This window comes from Malaclemys terrapin, chromosome 5, assembly GCF_027887155.1.
Source record: "Malaclemys terrapin pileata isolate rMalTer1 chromosome 5, rMalTer1.hap1, whole genome shotgun sequence".
In the NCBI taxonomy this organism is placed as follows: Eukaryota; Metazoa; Chordata; order Testudines; family Emydidae; genus Malaclemys; species Malaclemys terrapin.
The window spans coordinates 133,980,153-134,005,182 of record NC_071509.1 but is presented as its reverse complement, the minus strand read 5'-3'; the positions used below and the strand labels follow the sequence as shown (position 1 = coordinate 134,005,182).

General features: G+C 42.6%; 1 protein-coding gene across 3 annotated transcripts in view; it reads left to right on the top strand.

Moving 5' to 3' along the window:
• The window catches only part of G3BP2 (G3BP stress granule assembly factor 2), a 51,037-nt gene that overhangs the window by 17,212 nt on the left and 8,795 nt on the right, over positions 1-25,030 (top strand). For 2 of the 3 annotated variants that reach the window (XM_054029417.1, XM_054029415.1), the window contains exons 3-8: positions 8,238-8,319; positions 14,013-14,186; positions 15,366-15,456; positions 17,802-17,904; positions 19,529-19,709; positions 20,684-20,782. In XM_054029417.1, the coding sequence (XP_053885392.1) occupies positions 8,238-8,319; positions 14,013-14,186; positions 15,366-15,456; positions 17,802-17,904; positions 19,529-19,709; positions 20,684-20,782 (730 nt within the window). The remainder of the gene's footprint in view (positions 1-8,237; positions 8,320-14,012; positions 14,187-15,365; positions 15,457-17,801; positions 17,905-19,528; positions 19,710-20,683; positions 20,783-25,030) is intronic. The other variant, XM_054029416.1, reaches the window with a different exon arrangement.

Genomic DNA, 25,030 nt, shown 5'->3' with positions numbered 1-25,030 from the left:
TATAGTTAACTAAGCTTTATGTTGACTGAGAAACTCCCATGAGAAGTACAGTAAAAGCTGTTTTATCCAGCATGTTGGGGGAATGGGAGGTGCCGTTAACTAGGAGGGAGGGAGTTTGGGTGTGGGGTTGGGCCACGGGAGGGGCTGTGGAACGTGGGCTCTGGGAGGGAGTTTGGGTGCAGGGGGGCCGCGGGGAAGGGGTTTGGGGCACAGGAGGGGGTGCTGGATCTAGGGGCCACTCATCTGTGGCGGCTCCCCACAAGTGACGACCTGTCCTGGGCTCTGGCTGCTCCTAGGCGGAGGTGGGGCTGGTGGCTGTACCTGCTGCCTCTGCCTGCAGGTGCCGCCCCTGCAGCTCCCACTGGCTGCGGTTTCCAGCCAATGGGGGGTGGGTGGGGGTGGTGGCAGCATGCAGAGCCGCCTGCTGCACCTCTGCCTAGGAGCAGCTGGAATCTGGAACAGGTCACGGCTTGCAGGGCATCCCATCCTGCACCCAAACTCCCTCCCAGAGCCCATGCTCCACAGCCCCTCCCGTGGCCCAACCCCGCACCCAAACTCCCTCCCTCTTAGTTAACCAGCATCTCCCATTCTCCCAACATGCCGGATAAAACCGCTTTTACACCCCTACCTTGCCCCAGTCCCCTGCCGGCCCCGCACCAACCAGACTATAAACCAGCATTTCAATTAAGATCAGAAATGCCGGTTTATAGAGCTCTGCAGTTGGGGAAGTGTCGATTAGAACAGTTTTTACTGTATTTGTCTGAATCCTTACTAGAGATGAGATAAATGTTGCTAGTCCGGGATTTGTTTCCAATATACTAGTGAACGTTAATGGATCAATCCTACCCACCTGCATTCTCCTTTTACAGTTCCCATCGTTGTACAGTTAACTTCATTGTACACTTTTAAATTTGATTAAGTGTTTCTTGCCTTCAAAAACTGTTTCAGTATTTGTATGGTGATGAGTATATTTCCGAACATAAGAGTCAGCCCGCTTAGCATCATGTTTAAGGTTGAGTGAAACTTTCTCTTTAGAGACGTTGAGTGTTCTAAAATTCAAATGCCTGAAAATTTGCTGTCATTTGAGAGCTTGGGTAGAGTTGGTGGTGCATATCTGGGCTCATTTGGTCAAGAAATTCCCAAGTTACAGTTCCCTCAAAATGACCATTTAAAATTTTGATCTTATGTAATGCTTTTTTGCCCAAAGCAGAGGGGGAAGCTATCTGCAATACCTACCTAAATTAAATCACTGAACTGCCCCTGAGCTCATCTGCTGTCCAGCTTCAAAACCTAAATGAGTTATTAGACTTAGTTTCTGTTCTGTGGTGTGTCCAAAGTTGCTCTGAACCATACGTACTTCCTATATAACAGAAGTTGGAAGCAGCATTTCTGTGTAAAGGTAAAATTTTAAAGTGACCTAAACCTCAAGTCAGGTCAACTTAAAAATGTGTCTGTCAGTTCAGGGGCAGGGATAGATGTTGTTGTTGCAAATGCAGGTTCTGCCTGTGTCTCACTCCTCAGATTGGAGCTGAGATCCAGCAGGCTTCATGCATGGTACAGCAAATACTGCTGGGACCTGGGAGTCAATAACTGTCAAGCTCGGGGCATGGCACAGCTCCACAAATCTGATGCCGGGGGGAAGGAGGATACCCCGTGTAGATGAATTGGAGGAGCAGTTCGTGCCTGCAAGCCTCCTGAGGTGCAGCATTTTTGCTGTGCACCTCCGGGAGTTTCTGGCATTCTGGAGCTCCTCTGTCCCTGTGGGGAAGGAGAGCCCTGAGCTCAATATAACATTAGAGCTGGGGAAGTTCTCCAGCATGTTCAGTAGGGAGCTTTCCCAAGCAGATGTTACTAGCTTCTGAGGAACCTCTGAATGCAAAGAATAGAAATAGAGCCAATGCTATGTTCTCAGTCTGCAAAGAGTTTCGGTATCTCTGCCTCTGGTAGCATAGTCAAGCTGCAGCAAAGCCAAGAATGATCATGGTCTTGTTGGTTTTACTGATGTTGTTCAGAACCTTGCAGACCTCCTGTAACTGATATTTGGCTGTTTCCTGCTGGTCCTGCTTGAACGCTATGAGCAGAGGCAAGCACCGATGCTGTCCTCTGGGGAGGAGCTTAAGGGAGGGTCCCACACATGGCAACCAGAAGGTTGAGGGGAATGGTGGAGTGGTAGACACCCCTCTTGCCTCCTGTAATAACAGCTAACAGTAGACCACTGGTTCCCAAACATTTAACTAACGCAGTCCACTAACTGCATTGTGGTTTTATAATCCACAGTCACCCTCTGCCCAGACACTGCAAGCCTAATCCTGGCCCAGTGTGGCGTGCAGGCCCCAGAGGGGAGGGGCGGGGAGAGAGAGCGAGCCTGCAGTGGTGGCTCCTATCCTGCCGGACTGGGCCCAACTCTGTGCTCCGGGCGTTACGACCTGGCACATGGTGTTGCAGCATCACTCGAATTTGACCAGGATGCCAGGTCACAATGCCCTGGGTGGGGAGCTGAGCCCAGCCACCACTGAGGGGTGAGTGCAGGGCAGGCGTGCTTTCTAACCCTCCCCCTGAGGCTTCTGCTCTGCACCAGGCCCGGAGAAGTGTTTGCCTAGGGCCCTGTGACCCATCTAGAACCTTCCCGTGACCCACTGATGAGTCAGGACTCGCCATTAGGGAAACACTGCAGTAGGCAACTTGCAGTGTCCAAAGCGAATGTGGGGGAGGCTTGGGATGTTTGGCACCCACTAGATGGAAATGGACTCCCCAAGCAGCTTGCAGGACATCATCCTCTTAGAAGAAGGGATTGAGATTCCTTTTACAGTGGGGTGCAACAGGGGGCTGGTTTCTTACCTGGTCATCCCTGGTCAGTGGGGCAGCCCCATAAATACTCTTTTGTCTGATAGTTGCTATACCTTGACAGTCAGCAGGGCTCAAGTTGTGTGAGCGCACTATGCAACACAACTCTTGATGCTTTTTTGTGAGGAGCAGCAGCGGTGTTCTGGCACTTGTATTTTAGGCCAGAAGTGCATAGTGGTACTTCTTTTTTAGGACTGACTTTTAGGTGTCCGATAAAATTTCCAAGCCCTGTGTGTGAATGGGAGTGAGTGAAGAGAGATTGGTATTCAGAAGTTGGGAGAAGGAAAAGGGAGGTGAAAGTCTAACAAGAGGGCAAGGATAAGGAGGCAGGAGGAAAGAAAGAAGAGAGGAAATAAACTGAAGACAAGATGGGGAAAAGACACACTATAATCTCTTGTAGGTAAGAAAGGGGAGTGAAACCAGAAAATGAAAAGTTACATCAAAAACAAGAGGTGTAGTAAGTTGCATTTTTCAAGTTATTTCTTATAAATTTGATATGCACGATTACAGTTAAATACCATGCACAGTTGTTCCTTTACGTTGCAGAAGACATGGTTTTTTTAGGGCAAAGGTGTGATGTCACATCTCCTTCACTTTGGCTCTTAGGCCTAGTCCTTGGGCTAGTAGGTGGTGTCAGTTTTTAAAGTCTTGCAGAAAGCTACCCTCTCCAGAGATATAACGATATAGCTGGAGCTCTGATCACATGCTGCTCTTTAAGCAAGATACTAGGCGGTCCTTCATTCAAACTCCAGTCAGTCCTTATTCTTATTGGTTGCTGCATTAGCATTTGCGTAGAAGATTCAGTGTTTTGATTTTTGGGTTTATAATCTGCAATTCAACACTTTTCTGGAGTTGGTGTCTGAGTCTTCAAGTTTTTGGTCTAGCCCTTTCTCAGATTGACCCTGGATTTGTTTTAATTCTGTTCCTGTTGTTCTCTTTTAGGTTCTTTTGCTCCCCTGATTCTCAGTAACTGCACTATAAACCGAGCTGATTGCTGAGACTGTTTGCATGTTGGTGAAAAGTCTGGTGCTTTAGGGGAGATCAGTGGTGGGTAATTGTCAACTCTAGTCACAGAAACTCAGTATATGCTGCTTCTGTGAGAAACAGCTCTCCAGGTTATCCTGGATGCTAGTACATGGTGACAGGCTGCAGGAGCTGTTGACACTGAGGATTCTGTATCAAGGAAGGGCCCTAAACAAACCAGAGTGTAAAGCATAATTAGTTATAAGCCTCCTTGTATATTTTTTTTTAATGACCTTCTGGTACTGCCAACGCATCAGGCTTGATGAACTCCTGGGAATGCTCCAGGATTTTCAGCAGCTAGAGTTCCTTACAACAGGTGACATTCTGAGCACAGCTTGCACCTTTGAGCACTTGGTGAAAATGCTGGACTGTCTCCCCTCAGCTGTTGCTCTGAACTGGCACAGTTCTGCAGGGAAACAGAACCACTTTAAGATATTGTGGAGATCTCTAACCACAAGCTAACCCAGTTTTCGTAGCTTGGGACACTTGGATGTGGCCTCTTGTGGAGGACACTAGTGTCTGTTAGAGTTCCTCTTGAAGCATAGGCACCAACTTTCTCCGGTGCCGGTGAGTGCCTGGGCCCCCCCACCCCTTTCCTTGCCCCGACTCCACCCTTTCCCTGCCCCTGGCCCCACCCCAACTCCACCCTTTCCCTGCGCTGGCCCTGCCACCATTCCAACCCCATCCCCAAAGTCCCCGCCCTAACTCCGCCCCCTCTCTGCCCCTATTGGATCCCTTCCCCAAATCCCCGTCCCGGCCCTGCCTCTTCCCCCAGCGTGGCATTCCCCTTCCTCCCCCCTCCCTCTCTGCCCCGCAAATCAGCTGTTTCGTGGTGCAAGCGCTGGGAGGGAGGGGGGAGAAGCAGGATGTGGCGGCGTGCTCGCGGAGGAGGCGGAGGTAAGCTAGAGCAGTGGGGCAGGGCCAGTGGGAGCTGCTGGTGGGTGCTCAAATTTTTTTCTGTGGGTGCTTCAGCCCCGGAGCACCCATGGAATCGGCGCCTATGTCTTGAAGCATTTTTTCTGTGCTCCCTGTGCTGTTTGCCTGATCTATAGCTGAACTATTACATCTATAGAGGCTGTGGTTTTAAGGGCTTGACAGTGTTTGACATCCATCTGAAGGAATCGTAATAGTTCCACAGTGACTAGAGAGGAGTTTGACAATTAGCATTCACAATCTTTTTTCCCCCCAGTAAAAGCTTCAGGGCAGCCCCAGAGATCCTTGTCAGTAGGCATCCGCAAAAACTCAGCCAGTAGTCCAGCTTCTTCAGGAACTAGGAGTGCTACTTCAGATAGCTTTGTTGGTTATGTGGTTTGAATGGGAGTTCCATCATCAATGAACCTCTGTGGCTTTGCTGGTGCTATAGCTTCTGTGATCTGTTATGGATGGAAATTGTAGATTTGTGTACATGGGAGCTAAACATTTATTCCCCTGATGGAGCTTTAACTTATTATCTTGGTCGATAGCTCTGAATGATCAGCAGATCTGCCCCTTAGTGGGCTCTTCACTCAGCATGTTCAGGGACCGCATGGCCAAGATCTGGGGGAATTTCATAGTTCCACATGAACAAGAAATGTACATCTCCCATGACTTCCCCTGGTGAGGAGGTTGAGCTACTTGCTAATGGAGGGTTATAATTTAGATCTGTTTGGGAAGTTTTGCATGATTTGCTCATCTCTATAGCTACCCTTGGAATTGGGAGTTCGGCATGATGAGGTGCTCTAATCTGCTGTACAGGTGCTTATGTGTCCATTGCACGTCCTTTGTTCACCTTTAAGTACTTAAGAATTTTATTTTCTTAATTTCAAATGTAGAATAGCTCATTTCTCACTCCTGAAAACAATTTACTAGAGTGTTCTGAGGCTTCTAAAGTATGTAGTTTTAGAGCATATTTATTAAGGTACAGTCGTTGGACTGACCAGCAGCAGCTTCAGAAGGTCAAATCTTAAGAGTTAAAGACATTTTTGTGTGTTGTTTATCCTGGAGGCACTATTTTCAGGAGTGAAAATCCAGCGTAATTATTTTCAGAAAAGCCAGTTGTTTTTCTTGAACCTTACATATGCATGAATAGTGTCTTATCAGAGTATTTGGTGTATGTATGCCAGTGTCCCTGAAAATACTCTAATCAAAAATACTTGATAAATCACACATACGTATAATAGAAGAATAACATAAAGTAGTAGTGGGGGAAAGTGCTAGCCTAGTGGAGCAACAGTAGTAACTCATAAGTAAGATGTGTTTCTCTCAATACTTAATGCAAAGATTCAGTCTGTTTTGCATGGCGACTAATACTGTCTCTTGTCCAAATTCATATAAAATAATGTGATAGATTTACTAGAAAGTAGTCAAGAAAATTCTGTCTTCAGTTAGTTTGCAACATTAAAAATGCTCCTTTAGAGCGGACACTTCTGAGTCTCATCTTTCTGACCCCTCTAGGTTAAAGTCTGAAGTCTGTAGGAAAGCAGAAATTTGCACAGAGTGTGGGTTAGGGTGTTTCTGGGGAGCATCAGAGGGTCCTGTGGCACCTTTAAGATTAACAGAAGTATTGGGAGCATAAGCTTTCATGGGTAAGAACCTCACAGCTTATGCTCCCAATACTTCTGTTAGTCTTAAAGGTGCCACAGGACCCTCTGTTGCTTTTTACAGGTTCAGACTAACACGGCTAACCCTCTGATTCTGGGGAGCATATTTCTTACTGGTGAACAAACATTCTAATAACTTGTTAACAGTGAAAACTAATGTGCAGCAGTAACTGCTGGGTGGATAACATGTTCCAACCTTTGAAAGACTAATTAAAATTAACTTTGTAAATTCTGTCATGCACTAAACTGACCCAATCCAACTAGCAGCAGAAGAAAGTTAGTGTTTTGAAAAGTGGGTGGAGGGTGTGTAACATTCAATTCTGTAACTTTCCATATGTAGATTACTATTTTGTTTTGTTTAAAAATATATAAGGGGATTGAAATTCAGTTGCTTTATCCCTTTCAGTGACTACATTGCGATCCAGTGGTATTCCATTAATATATCTTATTGCAAATACACCATTGTGAAATACTTACCACTGGAAAACACACGTTGGCTACTGTAGACTCAGTTTTTCACTCGTCTAGTTAGCAATGTAACTTCCAAAATTAATACTGTTAAAAGTATGCATTTGTAGTAAAGCAGCGTTTACTAATTGCTGAAACTGAAAGATCATAAACCGGTGAAGTTTAAAATGATTATGATGATACACATCTGTACAAAATTGTAGAAGAAATATATATTGCATTTGATAAATTATGCGGTCCTGGAATTAAAGACTACTGGAATGCATATGCAGAAGGGAATAGAATTAAGATCGTACAAACAACCTTAATTTGGAATTTGACTTGAGTGGTTTGTTTAATTTGTAGAAAAATTAAGTATTTCTGTACAATTAGGGTGAGTTAAACAGAACTAGAATGGAAACATTACATTAAGTCCTGTTACGGTTGTGCAGTACCTTATTAACTGAAACATTAAGTTCTCCAGTTTTCTGTATTTCAGTGATCCAAATGAATATAAAATTAAAGTTCCATCTTGGGATGGAAATAGTTCTTGTATTTCAGTTATTACGAGGGAAGAACAAGGTGATTGAACTGAAACTGGTCTAACATTTATCTCCCTTGAATGGATACTCAGATTTGATTTTTGGTCAGTTGACTTCTATTCCTCGGCCATGTTTTTCGGTTTGATCTCAGCCTACATCTTTTTGAGCTTCTTGGAATAGTGGCTCCTTTAAATCTTGTTATCAATTTTGCATTTCTGGTCATTAGTGCTGGGGAAGCCAAAGGGCAAAATTGCAAACAAATGTTTCAATGTAGATATAACTTGGCCAACCTGTTTGTATAGACTGAAGCAATGAAAGATTGGTTCTTCCTGCCCAGCAGCTTTGAAGGATAATACCTATTTATAGAATGTTGATAACCTCTTTTATATCCTTACTAGATCCTTATCAGTGTAGCCTGAAATCTTAACTGGACCTTCTCTAACACAGTCAGTGAGAAGCACTAACTTGGGCACATTTCAAGCTCAAATGACAATAGGACTTAACCACAATTATAAAAAAAACCAACAAACAAAGTATGGTCGGGCTCATTAGAAACACAGTAGTCATTGTAAATAAGATGGAGGATGTAGAAAGTAGGTCTTGTTCTTCCAATACTCAGGAGTGATAGAAGCAGCCGAATGCACAAATGGAAGCATTTCCGCAGAAATGAATTTAAAAAACAAACCAACCAAGAACATGCCTAATACTACTACACTGGACTTAAACGCATGGTGTCTTTGACTTTGAAATTGGTTTATTTTACTGTCAGAAGCCTAAACTTGAAGCTTCAATGTTTTTGCAGGTTTTATGGCAGGAATTCCTCTTATGTCCATGGTGGACTGGATGCCAGTGGGAAGCCCCAGGAAGCAGTGTATGGCCAAGCTGTATGTATCTAAATCAATTGCATAGTCTTCATTTTAAGACTAGTGACTGTGATACTAATGTCTTAACCAATCCGTTTGTTTTTTCTTGTATTATACTTTTCTTGTCCAATAAGCAAGCTATTACGAATCAGTTCCCATCTCTCTCATGTACTGTATAATGGCATGAGCTTAAATCCATACTTGTCTGAATTGTTTTGGCTAGCTGTTACTACTACTCCTCTATTTACTGTATGCATTTTGTGACGTGGCTGTTACCACTGTAGGTAAATGGGTGAACTATCTTCATCTTTCACGCAGGTATGTTGATGTGGGAGGTTAGGGGTCCACAAAATTCCCTACCTGGAAAACTGGCTTGTTTCAGCTCACACCTTCCAGGAAGCTTTGGGAATGTATAGACTGCTATTCGGTGACCTTGACTGATGGGTAAAAGAGCTATCCGACACACTCCCAGACGGCCTTGCTTGGAGCTCTTCTTCTGTCAGACTTGGGATCTCTGAATCAGATTCCATTCCCGATCCCTCTAGTAGTGTCTGCTATAATCTGTTTTGTGGGAGGAGGGTTTAAAGTGCCTAATTTCTCCTGCCTCATCCAAGTAAGTAACCTCTCATTCGGTGGCTGGACAGATCCCACACCACGAAGGGGTTCCCTGTTCATCTCTCTGTTCATCAAGGATGCCAGCCTCCACACAGGAGTTTCTGATTCATCCATTCAGGGAGCGCTGTCCTCTTTCAGAGAGATCTCCACGTCAACATCTTGGCAGTCAGGGCCATCGGACTGGCTTGAGTCTCCTCTCTGCCAGATACCGATCAAGTCAGACAAGGTGGCCTCGGTGGCCTTTTTAAATCAAGTTAGGACCCCAGAGCATTTATTCCAGAAGGAATCACATATTTTCTTTCCTGGGCAGAGAGAGAGCTTAGTGCTTTCAAAGCCCTACAGCTGTGTGATCTCCCAAATAGACTGGTTCCACTGGAAACTCCTGTCTTGGGGAATGGTTCACCACTATCTTCTGCAGGAGCCCTTCAGCAAAGTACCGTCCTGATCCCCATCTCTCTTGATGGACTTCTTCATAGCAAGTGGCAGAGCCCCAGTTCCCAGATATTGCACCTGATGCCTGGCTACAGGATACTTTCTCCGTATCATTGATGGGGGAGATAGTTTATGCTTACCCTCTTTCCCCTTGTGTGGTAGGTTCGGCAGAAAGTTGTAAGGATTTTATGCTTTCAGACTTCCTTATTCCCAGGGTGGCAAAGATGTACTAGGTTTGTAGACCGCCTCTGTTCTCCAATGATTTCGGCCAGTGATTACCAGGGAAAGTATATTCCAGGGATACTTCTGTCCTTCCCTCCCCTCTCCCTCAAACTCCCTCCTTTCACAACTAGCAATCTCTGACCTGACCTCCTCTGTTTCTACGAAGGATAATTTTCTGTACTTGTAGGAGGGTGGCTTCTTTTTACCTTTCGCTGCAGATTCTGTCATCTCTGCAAAGAAAACCACTATTCCCTCCATACTGGCTTTTTCCCAGATATATTTGAGGTGCTCGAGCTCTTTCGATGTCCAGGCACCCATTCTTAGGCTTCCCCACTGTCTTCTCCCAGGGTCCTTAAAATAAGACACTGCTTTTTACTAGGGCTGTCAAACTATTAAAAAAAAATTAATTGCGAGCTTAAAAAAAGTTGCACTTAATCACACTATTAATAATAGAATACCATGTATTTAAACGTGGGGGGGTGGGAGTGCTGGTGTGGGGGGAGCGCTGCCTCTTTAGACAAAGCACTCGGGAGCCTGAACGCTTTTTCAGCCAGCAGCAGGGCATCTCCCCCGGCTCCCAGCTCAGCAGGGACCGGGTACACGGGTTGAGGTAGGGAGACACCCCAACAGCAGCCCTCCCTGCCCCCACTCTGTGCAGCAGACAGGAGGCAGGCTCCTGGTCTGCAGCATCTTGGCTAGGGGAGACTCCATGGTGGGGAGACGAGGCAGGGGCAGCAGTGGAGTGGGCAGGGTGAGAAGGGCACTTCTGCTGTGAGGGCACGCAGCAGTGTCCCCTGGGTGTGATTAACGTGCGTTTAATTCACAACAAATTAACTTTTTAAATCATGTATTAACTGCAGTTAATTGATCTAATTATTTTTTATTACAAATATTTGCACTGTGTATTATTTTTGATTACTTTTTTTTTACAAAGTGAGCATTGTACACTTGGTACTTTGTGTAATTGAAATCAATGTATTTGAAAATGTAGAAGAACATCCAAAATATGTATAATAAATATAAGTTGGTATTCTGTTTAACGGTGTGATTAAAACTGATTAGTCGCGACTAATTATTTTCATCTAGATAATTTGTTTTGCATTAATCTCTTGTGTTCACTACTTTTTACCCCTTGTCTAAACTGCATGCAAACAGTCCTGTCATGGAAATCGGCTGCTGTTTAGCCTAGAAAGTTGGGACTTACACAGTGGCGTAATCTCTTCCTATTTCATGAAAAATGTGTCCAAGTTTCCTTACCAAGATGGTCTAATTTTCCTTGCTAGCCAGGATATTTGACTCTAACATCTGTCCCAAGGCCAGAGTAGAGGTGGTGGCATTCCTTGGACAGTTGTTCAGTACTTGAGATCTACTTATCCACAAGCGAAAGTCCTTGTGCTTTTTCAGAGAGCCTTGCAAAGGGGAGGAGTTGTCACAATAACTCTTCCCTGCTGAATCAGGCCCTGCATCTGGCATTGCTCCTCTGCAGATCTCTCCTGCCCATAGAACCTTCATGATTCCTTGGAGCGGTGGCCACATGCTAGGCAAAGCACCACAAGGCCTCTGTGGACAAGCTCTGGTGGGTTGCTTTCTAGTGCTCAGATCGTACCTTCCTGAGGCCCTACTGGAAGGATTCGATTGCATCAGCTGATGCAGTCCTTGAAAGCGTCTTTCTGCAGCAGTTTTTAGCACTGTTGCCTTGTGAAGGAGGCCGGTGTACTCCACAGTGCTTAACCAGCCTTCCTTGCCCCTTCACCTCTCCTTTTCTTAGCCAGTCTTAGCTTCTCCCTAGTTTCTCCTTCCCTTCCTGGTCACTGCTAGTCAGATCCTTTCATCCATACAGGTGATGGCTATGCATTGGTGAAGGGTGTAATGGAGACAGGACTCTAGCATTTGTACCGTTGTCACATCTCTTAAGGCAGGTGATGTAGAAACACCAGAGTCCTGTCTCCACTACATCCTTCACCATTTATATCACTGGTGGAGCAGCTACAGTGATGACATACAACTCTTAAACTTGTCATTGTAAATGAGGACACGACTTGTGGACTGTCTAAACTATTTAGCTTTGTATTCATTAGTGCTTAAATTAACACCACTGCAGTTGCACCTGTTGCCTACAGGTACAGAATGTGCTCATGGGATCCTTCATACTTAATCATTTATCAGTGATTGTCTTAAAATGCTGTAGGGGTACCTGTGAGTTTCAGGTGCGGTGGTGGTGATGGGGAGAATTTGTTCAACCAGTCAGTAACTGGGTATTTATATGTAACTTCGTACTGCAACAAAGTGGCCGTGCACACCTCAATCTGCCTGATCTCCCGCTCTCCAGGTTTCACAGTTTCGGACAGTGCAGAAGTCTTTCTCCTCTGAATGGAATTATTGCATAGTTTGGTACATCATTGTTTCTGTTCCGCTTTGTGAAGCATTCCTCAATTGCTACTGAGGGCAGAGAGATTACTCTTGTGTTCTAGTCTGGCTGTTAAGAATTTCCAGAAGTAAGGTGTAGGCTTGCTGTCTCTGGGCCTCACCTTGCCAAGTGCCATGCATAGAGTAGCTTTTACTGACAATGTGTACCCGCTTTCATCATCAGTAATACTTACAATGTAAAGTTTGGAGGATGAAGGCAGTGCCAAACCCTCGGTTATCTTCCATACTACAGTGTGATTGAAATCCTTTAAGAATGGCCAAGTGGACTGGGAATAAGGAAAAGTGTAAATTATTAAATGTCTTGACTCCATTGGCCGTCATTGGAGATGGTTGATACTTAATGTTACGGGGTTCAAAATTGTTAGCAAAGAAGGCAGAGAAAGGATCAAGAGCTCCGTTAAGTTCACAGTTTCTGGTCCGTAAGGGAAGCTTGCTGTTCTGGGGCAAAGTTGCTCCTTAGCATTACTATCTCCATGGAATGCCCTTCATCCCAGGCAGTGTCCGACTCTGCCACATTCGGCAATCATGCTGTACAGAATGACTGTTAGGAGAAGCTCTAAGGACAAGCACAACAGAGGTGAGGTGCTGCCCTGGTGTTTCTAAAAATGTGTGCGTAGATGTCATCATTGAAAGGAAAATGAGATTGAGAGACTGAGAATCAACCCAGCTTTGTGAGATGGAAACAAAGGAATGGAAAAGAATAGGTCAAGCAAGCAAGCTATTGACATGCATGTATAATACTAAACCTGGATGCTACGAAAGCGCTATCAAAATTATATGTAGGCACATCGGTCCCATACTTCATAACTTTGGAAAGCATCCCCACAGCTGTATTAATGTTAGACCATGTTAAGAGGGGGTAGCCTAATATTGCTGCTAATTCGAAGTCCGACTGTTCTTTGCTATTGGATGTGTAATTATGGAAGTGGAGTTGGTATCTTAAAAATTACACTGACGGTTAATTCTTCTTTGCAACTGGTCTTTGTAAATCTGTTGTAATATTAACTGTAGCAAATTGTGTTGCTGTTTTGCTTTCCTAAAGGGATATTTATTGCATTAAGTATGTTAGTGACGTCTTACATAGTTATAGTTAAAACATATAGTTCTGGGAGGGGAACTGGTGTTTTGCTGGATGTATTCAGCAGTGTGCCAGATCTCTGCAATCCAGACATGCACCATTATGCAGGACTTTGACTTCACCCATGTTTGACTGACATTAGAACTATAACTATTGGGTACAAAATGTCTGTATATGTATCTGCTGGCCAAAGAGATAACGCAAGATTGAGTCACGTGTTTCTGTACACTTCTGGACTGTCTTGTCAGGTTCTAGATTTTCCCATTGGCTTTGTGGCTATTCTATTTTGGTTATTAAACATTTAAGTAAAACTTGAGAAAATAAGCTTCCCCCCCGACCCCACCCCTTTGTTCCTGCCTTCCTGGGAGAACATGTCTGTTGACTTGACACTCCCAACTCTGAGTGCTGTTGTGAGCCCAGGCAGAGTGTGGTCACTTTCTTTTTTTGTCCAGTACTTTCACACTTCTGGGTAGGAGAACTATGTAATTACAAAGTAGATGTCATATAGTCCATTGGGCTCCTGGATAGAATGTATGGTATTCAGATACTTCTGTGATGGGACTTGTACAAATACCTTGGAAGAGTGATGGGGTGTCTTTTTTTCTTCAAACAAATGAATCATTTGACTCACTGGTTGGCCTTGGAAAGTGCAAATCTTATCTACTTCCTTCAGCAACTTAGCTGGAAAATTAGGTAAAAATGAGCTTTACCAGGGCTTTTTCATTCACAGCTAACGCTGCTGGAGAACCTGAGTAATAGCTTTTTTTAAGCTGTAGCCTCTGTTTCAGCCAATAGCATTTAGTAAATTCCCTTATCTCCTTTTGAGTTGGAAGGGAGTGGTTAGCTCAGGGTCATATAATTAATATAACTAGTCTTATGAGCTCTGTTTAAATTCTAGTTGTACTTAGTTTTAAAGTTAGATCTCTATTTGTATTTCTAGGAGATTCATAAGAAGGTGATGTCCCTACAGTTCAGTGAATGTCACACTAAGATTCGTCATGTTGATGCACATGCGACCTTGAGTGATGGTGTAGTCGTGCAGGTCATGGGGGAACTGTCTAACAACGGGCAACCAATGAGGAAGTTTATGCAAACTTTTGTTCTGGCTCCAGAGGTAAGTATGTACTGGAATGTGATTGCCCTGAACTTTATGAAGGCTGAGACGCTGGGGTTTTTCACCTTCCTCTGCAGCCTGGGGCAAAGTTCACTTGCAGTTTTAAACGAGTGTAAATGATGGAGTCTCTGTAACTTGAAGTCTGTCAGTCATATTTTGAGGACTTCAGTAATTCAGCCAGAGGTTAGGGGTCTATTACAGGAGTGGGTGGGTAGGTTCTGTGGCCTGCAATGTTCAGGAGGTCAGTAGATGATCATGATGGTCCCCTCTGACCTTAGTCTTTGAATCTGAGACAGAAACCTGGCCTGTAGGTAGGACTTGGCCCATGAGATTGTAAGTAGTACTTCATAAGGCCTTGACTTCTATAGACTTAGCCCACAGACCATAATTAAATGTAATTTGTCCCTTTCACAAAATGAGTTTGACACCCTTGACTTAATCTTATTCAACTCATTATGCTCCTGTCGTGTTTGGGTAATGCAAAGTCACTGGAGACCAACACAAATATTTGGTTTAAGCAACACAGGTCATGACTTACATGATCCTTATATAAAGGAATGCAGTACGGAAGGTCATCATTTCCTATTCCCGATGCTTGTATTCCTTTTTATTAGAAACCTTTATTAGATTCTTTGAACTCCGGTGCTGTGTAAAACTTACCTGTTTTGAGTAGCTCCTTTAAAACTTGTACATTTTTTTTCTAAGTAGAAGCAAAAATAAATGCCTCCATTTTAAAATAGCAAACGGTCAAATAGCTTTTTTAGAAAGAAGTCTCACAAATGAGTATCCATGAAATAAATGATCTTTTATATTCAGTAATTAAAAAGCATAAAGTTACTGTCAGTATAAACACTAAGGATTTATCTTCTTGAATTTTTTTGACTGATTCTTTGGTCACAGCTATAGGATTTGATTATTTGTGTACTTTAAAAAAAAATAAAAAATAGCCACAGGCAAACCCGCATTAATGAGATGGGTAAACACCAAAGATTATTTTAAAAGTACTGAAATGTATGTAATTTTATTGGCACTTGTATTATGGTGGTGACTGCACTAGAAATGTGGATCTGAAGTAAGTAGTGATGTTACAAAGCTTACAGATCAAGTCAGTCAGCAGTAAAGACAACTCATCCATCTGTTCAAGTAACTAGTAAATGTGTACACTTTTTCCTTCCATAGGGATCTGTTCCAAATAAGTTCTATGTCCATAATGATATATTCCGCTATGAAGATGAAGTATTTGGAGACTCTGAGGCTGAACTTGATGAAGGTGAGAACTTAATTTCTGTATGCCTTGGGTTCATTTGTACTTCTCTTCATTTTCCTTGGCAAAATAGCCTCTTGAGTTTCACACATCTCTAGACAAATAAGTACTTTCTCAAATATAAATTATAAATTAATTAATTAATGGAGATATCCTATCTCCTAGAACTGGAAGGGAACTTGAAAGGTCATCGAGTCCAGCCCTTCACTAGCAGGACCAAGTACTGATTTTGCCCCAGATCCCTAAGTGGCCCACTCAAGGATTGAACTCACAACCCTGGGTTTAGCAGGCCAATGCTCAAACCACTGAGCTATCCCTCCTCATATTCACTTCTGTATATTGTACATAATTTTTGTTAAAGTTGGAGTCTTAAGGTTATAATTCTGCTCCTGTGATATGCAGAATGTCTTTTGTAGTACTCAGTACAGATACAGTTTGCGTATTGATGGTTACACTCTTACATCTGGGAGAAGCTTAATTAAGAATGAAAATGAAATGAGCAACAGTGAACTTGGAAATTAAAGTATCACTTCAACTTTGGAAGTTTAGCTATACTGTTTGTCAAAAGGCAGGTCAGTTAAGCAAGTCAAAGTTTAATTGCACGTTTTACTCAGCACTGTGACCTTAGCCCTGAAGCTGAATCAGATGTTTAGTGCCAGGGGACAGTCCTCCACTCCTCATTTAAATATTCAGCCTTCCACAAAGTATGAATCCTCTCTTTGATAATATCCAGCAGGGATTTGCAGGGGTGGCTTCCTGAATGAGCACCTCTGCTCACTTACCACTTTAATGGGCAATTAAGAGTAGACTCGCCGTGTGTCAGGAGCACACGCTAACCTCAATGTTCTGACCGTTGGAGCCACTCGCTTTCTCTTTTGTGGATCCAAATATTTCATGCCTGTCTATAGAAATAGTTGTACCCCTTGAGCACTCTCAACTCTTTCCAACTGTTAAAGGCCAGATCAGAGCTCCCTGTCTCCTCATTGGCCAAATTTTTAAATCACTTTAAACAAGTGATCAACTAATGGGTATATTCAGTGTTAAATATGTAGTTTTATTTCACTCACAGTAGCTGGTTGAGATACAGTATTTCTTATCTCATTTTTTCTGCTAATTGCTTTGGTTCTGTGACGTACTGGAGAAGTCCAGGTTCCGCTTGTGTGCCTCTTGCTTTGGCAAGACTTCCACTCCATACAGACCTACTTTGTGCTTCATCTGCATGATTGGTGGACGTTATTTAGGGAGATTCACAACCTGTGTCGCCTTTACTCATGTCTAGAAAGAATGCTGGCTCTCTCCCTCTCTTTCTGAGGAGCCTGAGAAGGCAACTTGGACCAGACTAGAGAGTGTAAATATATCAATCCTTGGATCCTTCTTGGCTGCCAGGTCTTGGATCAAGTTGACGACTGAGTCTTAGTGGCCAAAGACAACCAAGAAAGCCAGCAAGTCTGGAGATCTGTTGGGTGTGAAGCCATCTGCTTCCTCTCTTGTCTTGAGAAAGGTGTAGAAAAAGCTTATTGCCCCCTTCCTTCTGCAGTCTTGGTGGCAAAATATTACCAAGGAGTGCCAGTGAAATCCAAATACCTAGGGCTTGCCTGAATATAAAGTTGCAGTTTTAAAATGAGATTTTAATCTGATTTTTTTGAGCTAAATTGCTGTAAAAGGGGGTATAGACTTTTTTTATTTAAATCAGACTTGTTTTCGTTTAGGTTTAAGTCAATTAAAGACAGGTTTAAGCTCAGCTGAAATAAGCCACTCTTAAATCAAAATAAAAATGTGCACACCAGGGCTTTGCACCAATCTAACGAAACTGGAAATCAATGCAAGTGTGTGTGTAGACAAACACTAATGGTTCATGCTGCTTACAAAATGTTCCCAAAGGATAAGGTGGTTTGGAAAAGTCGATTTCAACCAATCATTCTTTTTTATTGAGTTTTGCTTTCTTAGTCTTGTTACTTGCAGGTAAATTGTTTAATCTCCCCTTTTTATCCACCACATATATAAAGGTGTTGGTTGTAAAACAAAGCCAGCAGCCTGATATTGCAGCAACTGTAGTCTCCTCTTTGTGGAAATGTAAAGGTGAAAAGCATCCCTGGAGAGTTTGTGTCCTGCCCTTTCCTGTGTTAAATGTCTTGCTTACAGTGGTGAAGCACGACTTTTAGTTGTCTCTTATTACACATCCTGGTTTTGTGTTCGTGTCCATTGTTTTGTGCCACGAAACTGATTTTCACCAAGGAAATGACATCGACTTCTTGAATCTATACTCTCTCCAGCGAGCAGAATTGAACGTGCTCTAAAAAGTGCTTGACATTTCCTTGAACATTGATCACAAGTTTTGTTTGGTCTGTCAGAATCGGAAGAAGAGGTTGAAGAGGAGCAGGAAGAAAGGCAGCCATCCCCTGAGCAAGTGCAAGAGAATACAAGCAGTGCATACTATGAAAGCCACCCTGTAACGTAAGAAGTCCGTGCTAAACAGTAGAAAACAATTGCTTTGGCTGCTTAGTCCTGAATACTCTTAATTCCCTAAAATATCTGTTTAACCAAACTAATGCACATATGGCCCTAATATGCCAGAACTGTGTGCGCTGAACTTCGTGTTTAGATGGAATATGTATGTTTGTGGGATATTGTAACTCATTATTTTTAATCTTATCTCTCGTCTGTAAGTGTGAAGTGACAAATGTGAACATAGAGATTAAATTCCAAATCCGTATGTGTTGACACCTTAAACTATTTCCTTAGCTGTAATCCACCCATTTATAATATAAATATCTACTATATATTACAGTAGCACCTACAAAAACAACAAGGAGTCTGGTGGCACCTTAAAGACTAACAGATGCCACCAGACTCCTTGTTGTTTTTGTAGATACAGACTAACACGGCAACCCCCTGATACTTGACAAGTAGCACCTAGAGGCCCCCGCTGAGATCAGGGCCCCATTGTACAGATGTACATTAAGTGTGTGCTTTGCCTAACCATTTTAAAATCTAAAGAGGACAGACCAAAGGTGGAAGAAGAGGCGCTTGACACATGAGGCAGGCAGGCACAAGGATTGAGCGCAAGAGTTTCAGAAGAGCATTGCTCCCATTTAGGCACCAAAATATCTGGCCGGTTTCTCAGAAGAGCTCAGGTGCTGGATGCTGTGAAAATCTCCCTAAGGGTGTCATTGGGGGCTGGGCATTTATGAAAATGCCTTTATTTAGTTGCCTAAGTGGCAGGAGTCTCTCTTCTGGAAATCTGGCTGTAAGTGACTGGCCCAAGGTTACCTAGGGAAGGAAACGCGACGCTGCTGAGAGTTGAACTCGGATCTTAGTCCTAGTCCAGTGTCTTACCCACAAGACTGCTTTAAATGTTTCTTTAGACTCAATTAGGCCCTTAGTGCCACCTTTGCAAATGTTTGTCTTCATGGGGGGGTTGCACAGGTGTAACTGGCTGGAATTTAGCAAACAATTCCATTCATGCCCAAGAAGGAAACTGTTCACTTTCTCAGCTGTTGGCTCTTACAGAGCTAATGGGAGTGAAAAACAGTCCACTCATTTGAGGACTTGTCCTTTTTACACTGAGCACACCCAGAGCAGAAAAATAAGGTGCTGTTTTTTTCTCTCTAGAATAGAATTATGCTTAAGATTTTCGATTGGTAACTAGCTTTTTTCAACACACTCTCAAATGAGATGGGAACGATGCATTTGCATGTGTACAGTCAACGCAGGCACTATTCACAGCCCTAGTTTGCTGGTTCTCTTGTCAGAAATGCCTCTTGCCATTTCTAAGTGGCAGTTCTCCAGCTTTTCAAGTCCATTCCTTGAAGGTGATACATGCATAATGTGGGCTTGGTAATATTCACATTCTAGCTAATGGTAAAATTCACCTTGACTTTAATAGAACCACAATGTGGCTTTGTGTGCAACTGAAGATAGGGGCAAAAATAGTCTCTGCCTATACTGTAAATGTACAGGATGTCATGGTAGGAAGCTGAAAGCCTATTTGGGGGGAAAAAAATCAGCATTGCATGTTAGTAAAACTTCATCGTAAGAGCCTTGTACTTTACCGTGAACAAAATGCCTCTAATTCTAGCAATGGAATGGAGGAGCCTTTGGAAGAATCATCTCATGACCCTGAGCCGGAGTTGGAATCTGAAACAAAAACAGAGGAGCTGAAATCTGAAGTAGAAGAAAAGAATCTTGAAGAGCTAGAAGAAAAATCTCCATCCCCACCGCCTGTAGAACTTGTTTCTCTACCACAAGAACCTCCAAAGGTTAGTTAAAGTTTAACTTTGTACACATGAATGAAGATGGTAATCCAGAACACTGACTATTCAGTGTTAAGCTGAATGTGAATCGCTTTCTCAAGTGCCAGATTGATAGATTTTTTTTCCCAGTGTCCTGCTCTCTGAACCACAACACTAAAACAAGTTCACTTGTCAAAAAGATTTTTAAAAGATGAATGTGAACTGCTGTACAAAGGATCTGTTTAAATGTAGTGCTCTGCTTATGAAGTGTGCGCGTGGGTGGTTATGAGCTTAAACCTTTTTAAATGTAGTGTTAGATGTAGAACATCTAAATGAATTTAAGTGGGAGTCGCTGCCCTTCTTTAAAATGAAAGGAGTTACCTCTTCACCTGCAGGATGACTAGCAGTGTAGCTGTAAAAATGAATCTGAGGGTTTTAGCTATCTCCCTCTAGGCGGGATGCCGTATTTCCAAAAACCATGCGCCGTCTGGTATGGTTAGACCCACTTAGTGTGAAAGGATATGGGGGAAGGAAACAGAAACCGGGTAGAGGTCACTTACTTCAGCATGGGTCTTTGTACTGTCAGTCTTGGTCTCTTTTCCTATTTAGCTTTAACTTCTGACTTCCACTTCTTTCTTTCTTTCTCCAGAAGACAAATATAGGACCAAAAACTTACCCTGTAGCCGTTATGGTTTTGTCTATCAACTGTTGTCTTTTGGAAAGCGGTGGTTTGGGGGCATTCAGAGAACTGGGGTTCAGTTAGGTAGTGTACCTGAGTAGAAGTACTTGCTCTGCGCTGTTGGAGAGATTGGACAGTTACAACTGCAAACCCTTCAATATCTGTCTTATTGGCATTGTTTGTTTATATTTGTAATCCTAGTACAATGATTACTGACAGCTTTAGATTTGAATCAAAAATATATTTTCAGCAGACTAGTTTCCCTCTAGGAATGTCAGTGGTTTGCCATGATTAGTAGCCTAGGTTTGTTGCATTTCTGCAGGCTTTCTCTTGGGCTTCAGTGACCAGTAAAAACCTGCCTCCTAGTGGTACTGTTTCTTCCTCTGGAATTCCACCCCATGTTAAAGCACCAGTCTCACAGGTAATCAATCTGTGAACTCCTTGGATTGTCTCGTTACCTCTGCAACTACTTTAGTCTTTAAACTAACAGATCAAATTGTAATGACGTAAATTGCACAAGTTCTGTTTTAAATGTTAATGCACTTACTTTAATGTCGCAATTAAAAATTAATTAAAAGGCACATACACTTAACAGGTGAGAGTTCTGGGTGGTGGTGAGAGATGTAAGTCTGTTCACATGTAATAAAGAAATGACACTCCTAAATTTTCTGACATTCTATTTGTTTATAAGGTTAAACGTAACAGTAATTTTACAGTAGTATGTACAATAGGGGTCATTCATTGCCAGAACTACCAATCCAGTTACCCTGCCATTGGGAAATGAAATTGTTCCTTTTGAGAAAGGAACAGAGCTTCTCCTAGTGAGAGAGAAAAAAGAAATATTAAAATTCTCAATTATATATTTATATGGATTAACTGTACTGCTATGGAACCCTGTACCAACTTATGACTGTGAGAGGTGGGAGGGTTCACCTTTGCTTGCCAGCACAGTGGTCTCTTCCAGTTCCCAGACTTTTTGTGACCGGATAGTAGTATACGTCATTCAGATACCAAAGACAAGAGGAAATATCTAGTGAGTGGGAAATTCCTAGAGAATTTCATTTCCCCGAGAATTTCTTGTCCTCCACATATCCAAAAACTTACTTAAAATAAGAGGCAATTTTGAAAATGTTAATGTTCTATAGTAACCTAATGAGTTACCTAAGGACACTTGTGGTAGCTCACTTCTGAACTGTAATGGGCCACAATTTTCAGTAGGACAATTCAGAAACCACTGTCACAGCTGTTCCTACCACCAGTTTTCTCTCCATTTTACTGTCTCATAGAGGCTAGGATAACCCTTCTGCTCACTGCCCCTGGAATGCTTTTTGTGATGCTGTCTTCTCCTTGACAGGGTTGTCATGGAAATCGAACTCCTGATTTGTAATGACTAGGAAAATCTGGTTAGTTTTAAAGTGCCTCACACTGAGGGGAGAATAACCAGTCAAGACAACCACTCTTGTTTGCACGGAACAGTGCGCTTGTTCCCATACAGAACCAAAGACGCTTGTTCCCATACAGAACCAAAGACGGCTTCCTTGTGCCATTCAGTTTGGAGAGCACTCCGAGCACTTATTTTATCTGAGCACTTTGATGTATTGTTTACATATGTCAACAAAAGCCAGACCATCATTGTCCCCTTCCATCTTTCACTGTATTTCTATATACAGTTTGTCAGTGGCAGAAGAAAGGCATGTCCTGTTTTGTTTCCTTTCAGTGGGATTCTGTGTTCAAGTAAGTCTGCTCAGACGTTTTCAGGTAGGACCAAAGCAGGTTTTTACAGACAGAGTCTTAACTCCATTATCTCTTTTGGGAAGTAGATGGATAAATCTCTCTCCAGCCTCCCTTATGCACCGCTTAAAATCAGCGCTTGGAGGGTTGGTGGGAAAGACAATTACTTTATTCTAGGGGGCATTTTCATTTCCTTTTCCCGATCTTGTTTCAAGCTATCAACATCACAATTACTCTTGTGTTTATGCAAACATAGCCCTCCATTTGGATTGTTCTTAGACCTTTTTTTTAAACAAGTCCCACAAAATAATGAGTGTGGGGGCAACTCTAGGATTCTCCTCTGCCAACTCTTAACTTTCAAATAAAGTACCTATTATGACTCCATCTCTCTCTAAAGAGGTGGCAATTAGTAAGTACCATTTTAGATTTAGATTAATTACTTTTGTGACCATGAATTACTATGGGGCTGGTCATATTCAGCCTGTAGTAGCCAGGCACTTGTCCTTTTCCTCCTTCTTTGTGTTCAGAGATCAACGCTGAATATCTGTCTAGGGAGTAACATAGGCCATGTCTTCACTGCTAAGAGATGATGTGGATTTGTTTTTTTTTGTTTGTTTGTTTTGTTTTTCACCTCCTAGTAACTAATGCACATGAGCCATCCCCAGGTAAAAACCACACTGAAGGTATGGCACTATACCCGGTCTGTGGTTGACTGTGCCTAGTTTGCCTTGCAGTGAAACTGAACTGCCAAGCCTTCATTGTGTTTTTAACCAGGGGATCGCTCTCATGCATTCGTGTGGTAAAAACACATGTCTTCTGAGCAGTGATGACAAGACCTTCAATGTAGTCTTGCCTTCCATTTGAGTTGAAGCAGTGATTACCTACCAAGGAAAGGAATTAAATAGTCAGTAATTTGTATTTAATTTGGAAATCCTGAAAGTTCAAACCAGTGCTTCTTTTCGTGACTGATAGTGTTGTTGCCTTCATGTCTCCAGAACCAAGCTTTTCAAACTGGAATATGACTTCTTCCTCTTGAGGACATATATACCAGGATATGTGGATGAGATTTTTCCGAGTATTCTAAGGATGCAGAGTTAATATCTTTCTAGACAGATGAGTAAATCTGAAAAATGGGCTAGTTCTTCTGGGTTTAGGGATTATCTGTTGTCTGGCTCAATGGATATCTTAAAACCACAAGGCCAAAGGGGGAATCTTGGATCAATATTAGAAGTCTAGGCCTCTGTGTAGCTTACTTTTTCCTGCGGTCTATTGGTGAGAATCAAAGTGAGTGATTTCACAGAAGTCAACATGGAGACAATGTTGTATCAAGCTGAGGTTCTTCTTATCTGTATCCCATCTAATTATCTTCCTTTTGCAGTAACAGTGTGGCAGGCATCTCACCGTCTGGGAAAGACCTTAAACGTCAAGGGATAGAACTCTTCCAAAGCAGATCCATTCAGTTTTCCATATATATGGTCCAATTTGAGTAATGTGTGTCTTTGACACATGAAATGTTAAAATTTGAGAGCAAATAAGTCTTGTGGGCTTGCTTCTTGTGCTCTTTTTGCCTCTGGGATTCAAGCAAGATGACAGTCACAGTAGCAGAAGACGGTTCTCTTTAGTCCTCATTTCTCCTCTTGTGGATTCTGGGAGAATGGAGGCATTTCATCTTGTATAGAGTCTATGCCCAAAGGCTCAAACAATGCAGACTTATGAATATGCTGGATGGGCATTACCAGAAACAAATTATTTGCTAATCATTTTACAGTTCCAAGGGGAGAGGGATGTATCCCCTCTCTCTTAGGCATGCTGTAGAAATATTCTTCTGTGGCTCCCTTCTGTGGCTTCCAGTGTAGTTCATGCACTTTCCAGGAAACAGAGGTCTGAGAGAGATTGGTGGATGGAACAAGCAGTTCTCAGTTCCAAGAGCAATACTATCCCCTCTCACAGTTTGGTAGGATGCTAGTTTGCAGGAGCGCATGCGCTCTCCAATGTTGCCCTGCGAGCTTGGACTCTTTAATTTTGAGGTGTGTACAAAATTGAAGCAGTCTGTATGTTTTGTGCTGGAGAAGGCTGATAGTTTGGTATTGCTGGTCTACTTATCATAAACCACGTCCTGGTGTCTAGTAAGGCTAGCCCTCTGTTTCTTTGGACAGACACACTCTATTTGTTATGTTAAGTAGGCATCTGAGGTGAATGATTGAGCAGATAGACTGTTTCTCTTGAGACCCCCAAAGAATGAAATCTAGTAATTTTGAGGGCAGGGTAGCTTGCTGTTCAGAAAAGAAAAATCTGGGATTGCCTTTCTAGCTCCCATGTATTGCTATGAGCTGCTTTTATTTGTATAACTTTTTACGCATTAAAACTTTAGGAAAATAAAATATCACAATGGTGCTATTGTGGCCCAAGAGGTGCTGCTGCAGAAGTAGATGCCAGTGCTACACTCAGACAAGCTTTTATTTATTTTTTCTAATTCTCATAATTAAAATGCCCAGTCTAAAAATATTGGCGAGGAAGTGCCTGGTAGGGTGCCACTTCAGAGGTAGGAAGGGTGCGAGGTTAGTCTTCAGTGTAATATTTGGGCACTTAATAGGTAATCTTTCCCAGAAAGTCTTTTCTGAGCACAAATATTGGGGTTAAGTCACCTAGTGTCAGTAGTTTGTTTACAAAGGAAAAGTGGTGGGAATCTCTCCTTAATGTCACTTGCTTTTGAACTGCTGAATCCATATGAGCATGCAATGGTGCCTATGACCATTCCTTTAGTGAAACACCCCTTTTGGATTTTAGTTCTGCAAGCTCATCTCTGAGACCCTGATGACAGGAATGTGGTCTTCGTGGTGGTAGCATTTGTTTGGTTAGTACAAGTGAACTGAATGCTTGTGGATGATAGCAGCAATTTCTATAACACACACACAGTAAATTTTCAGTCACCTAACTT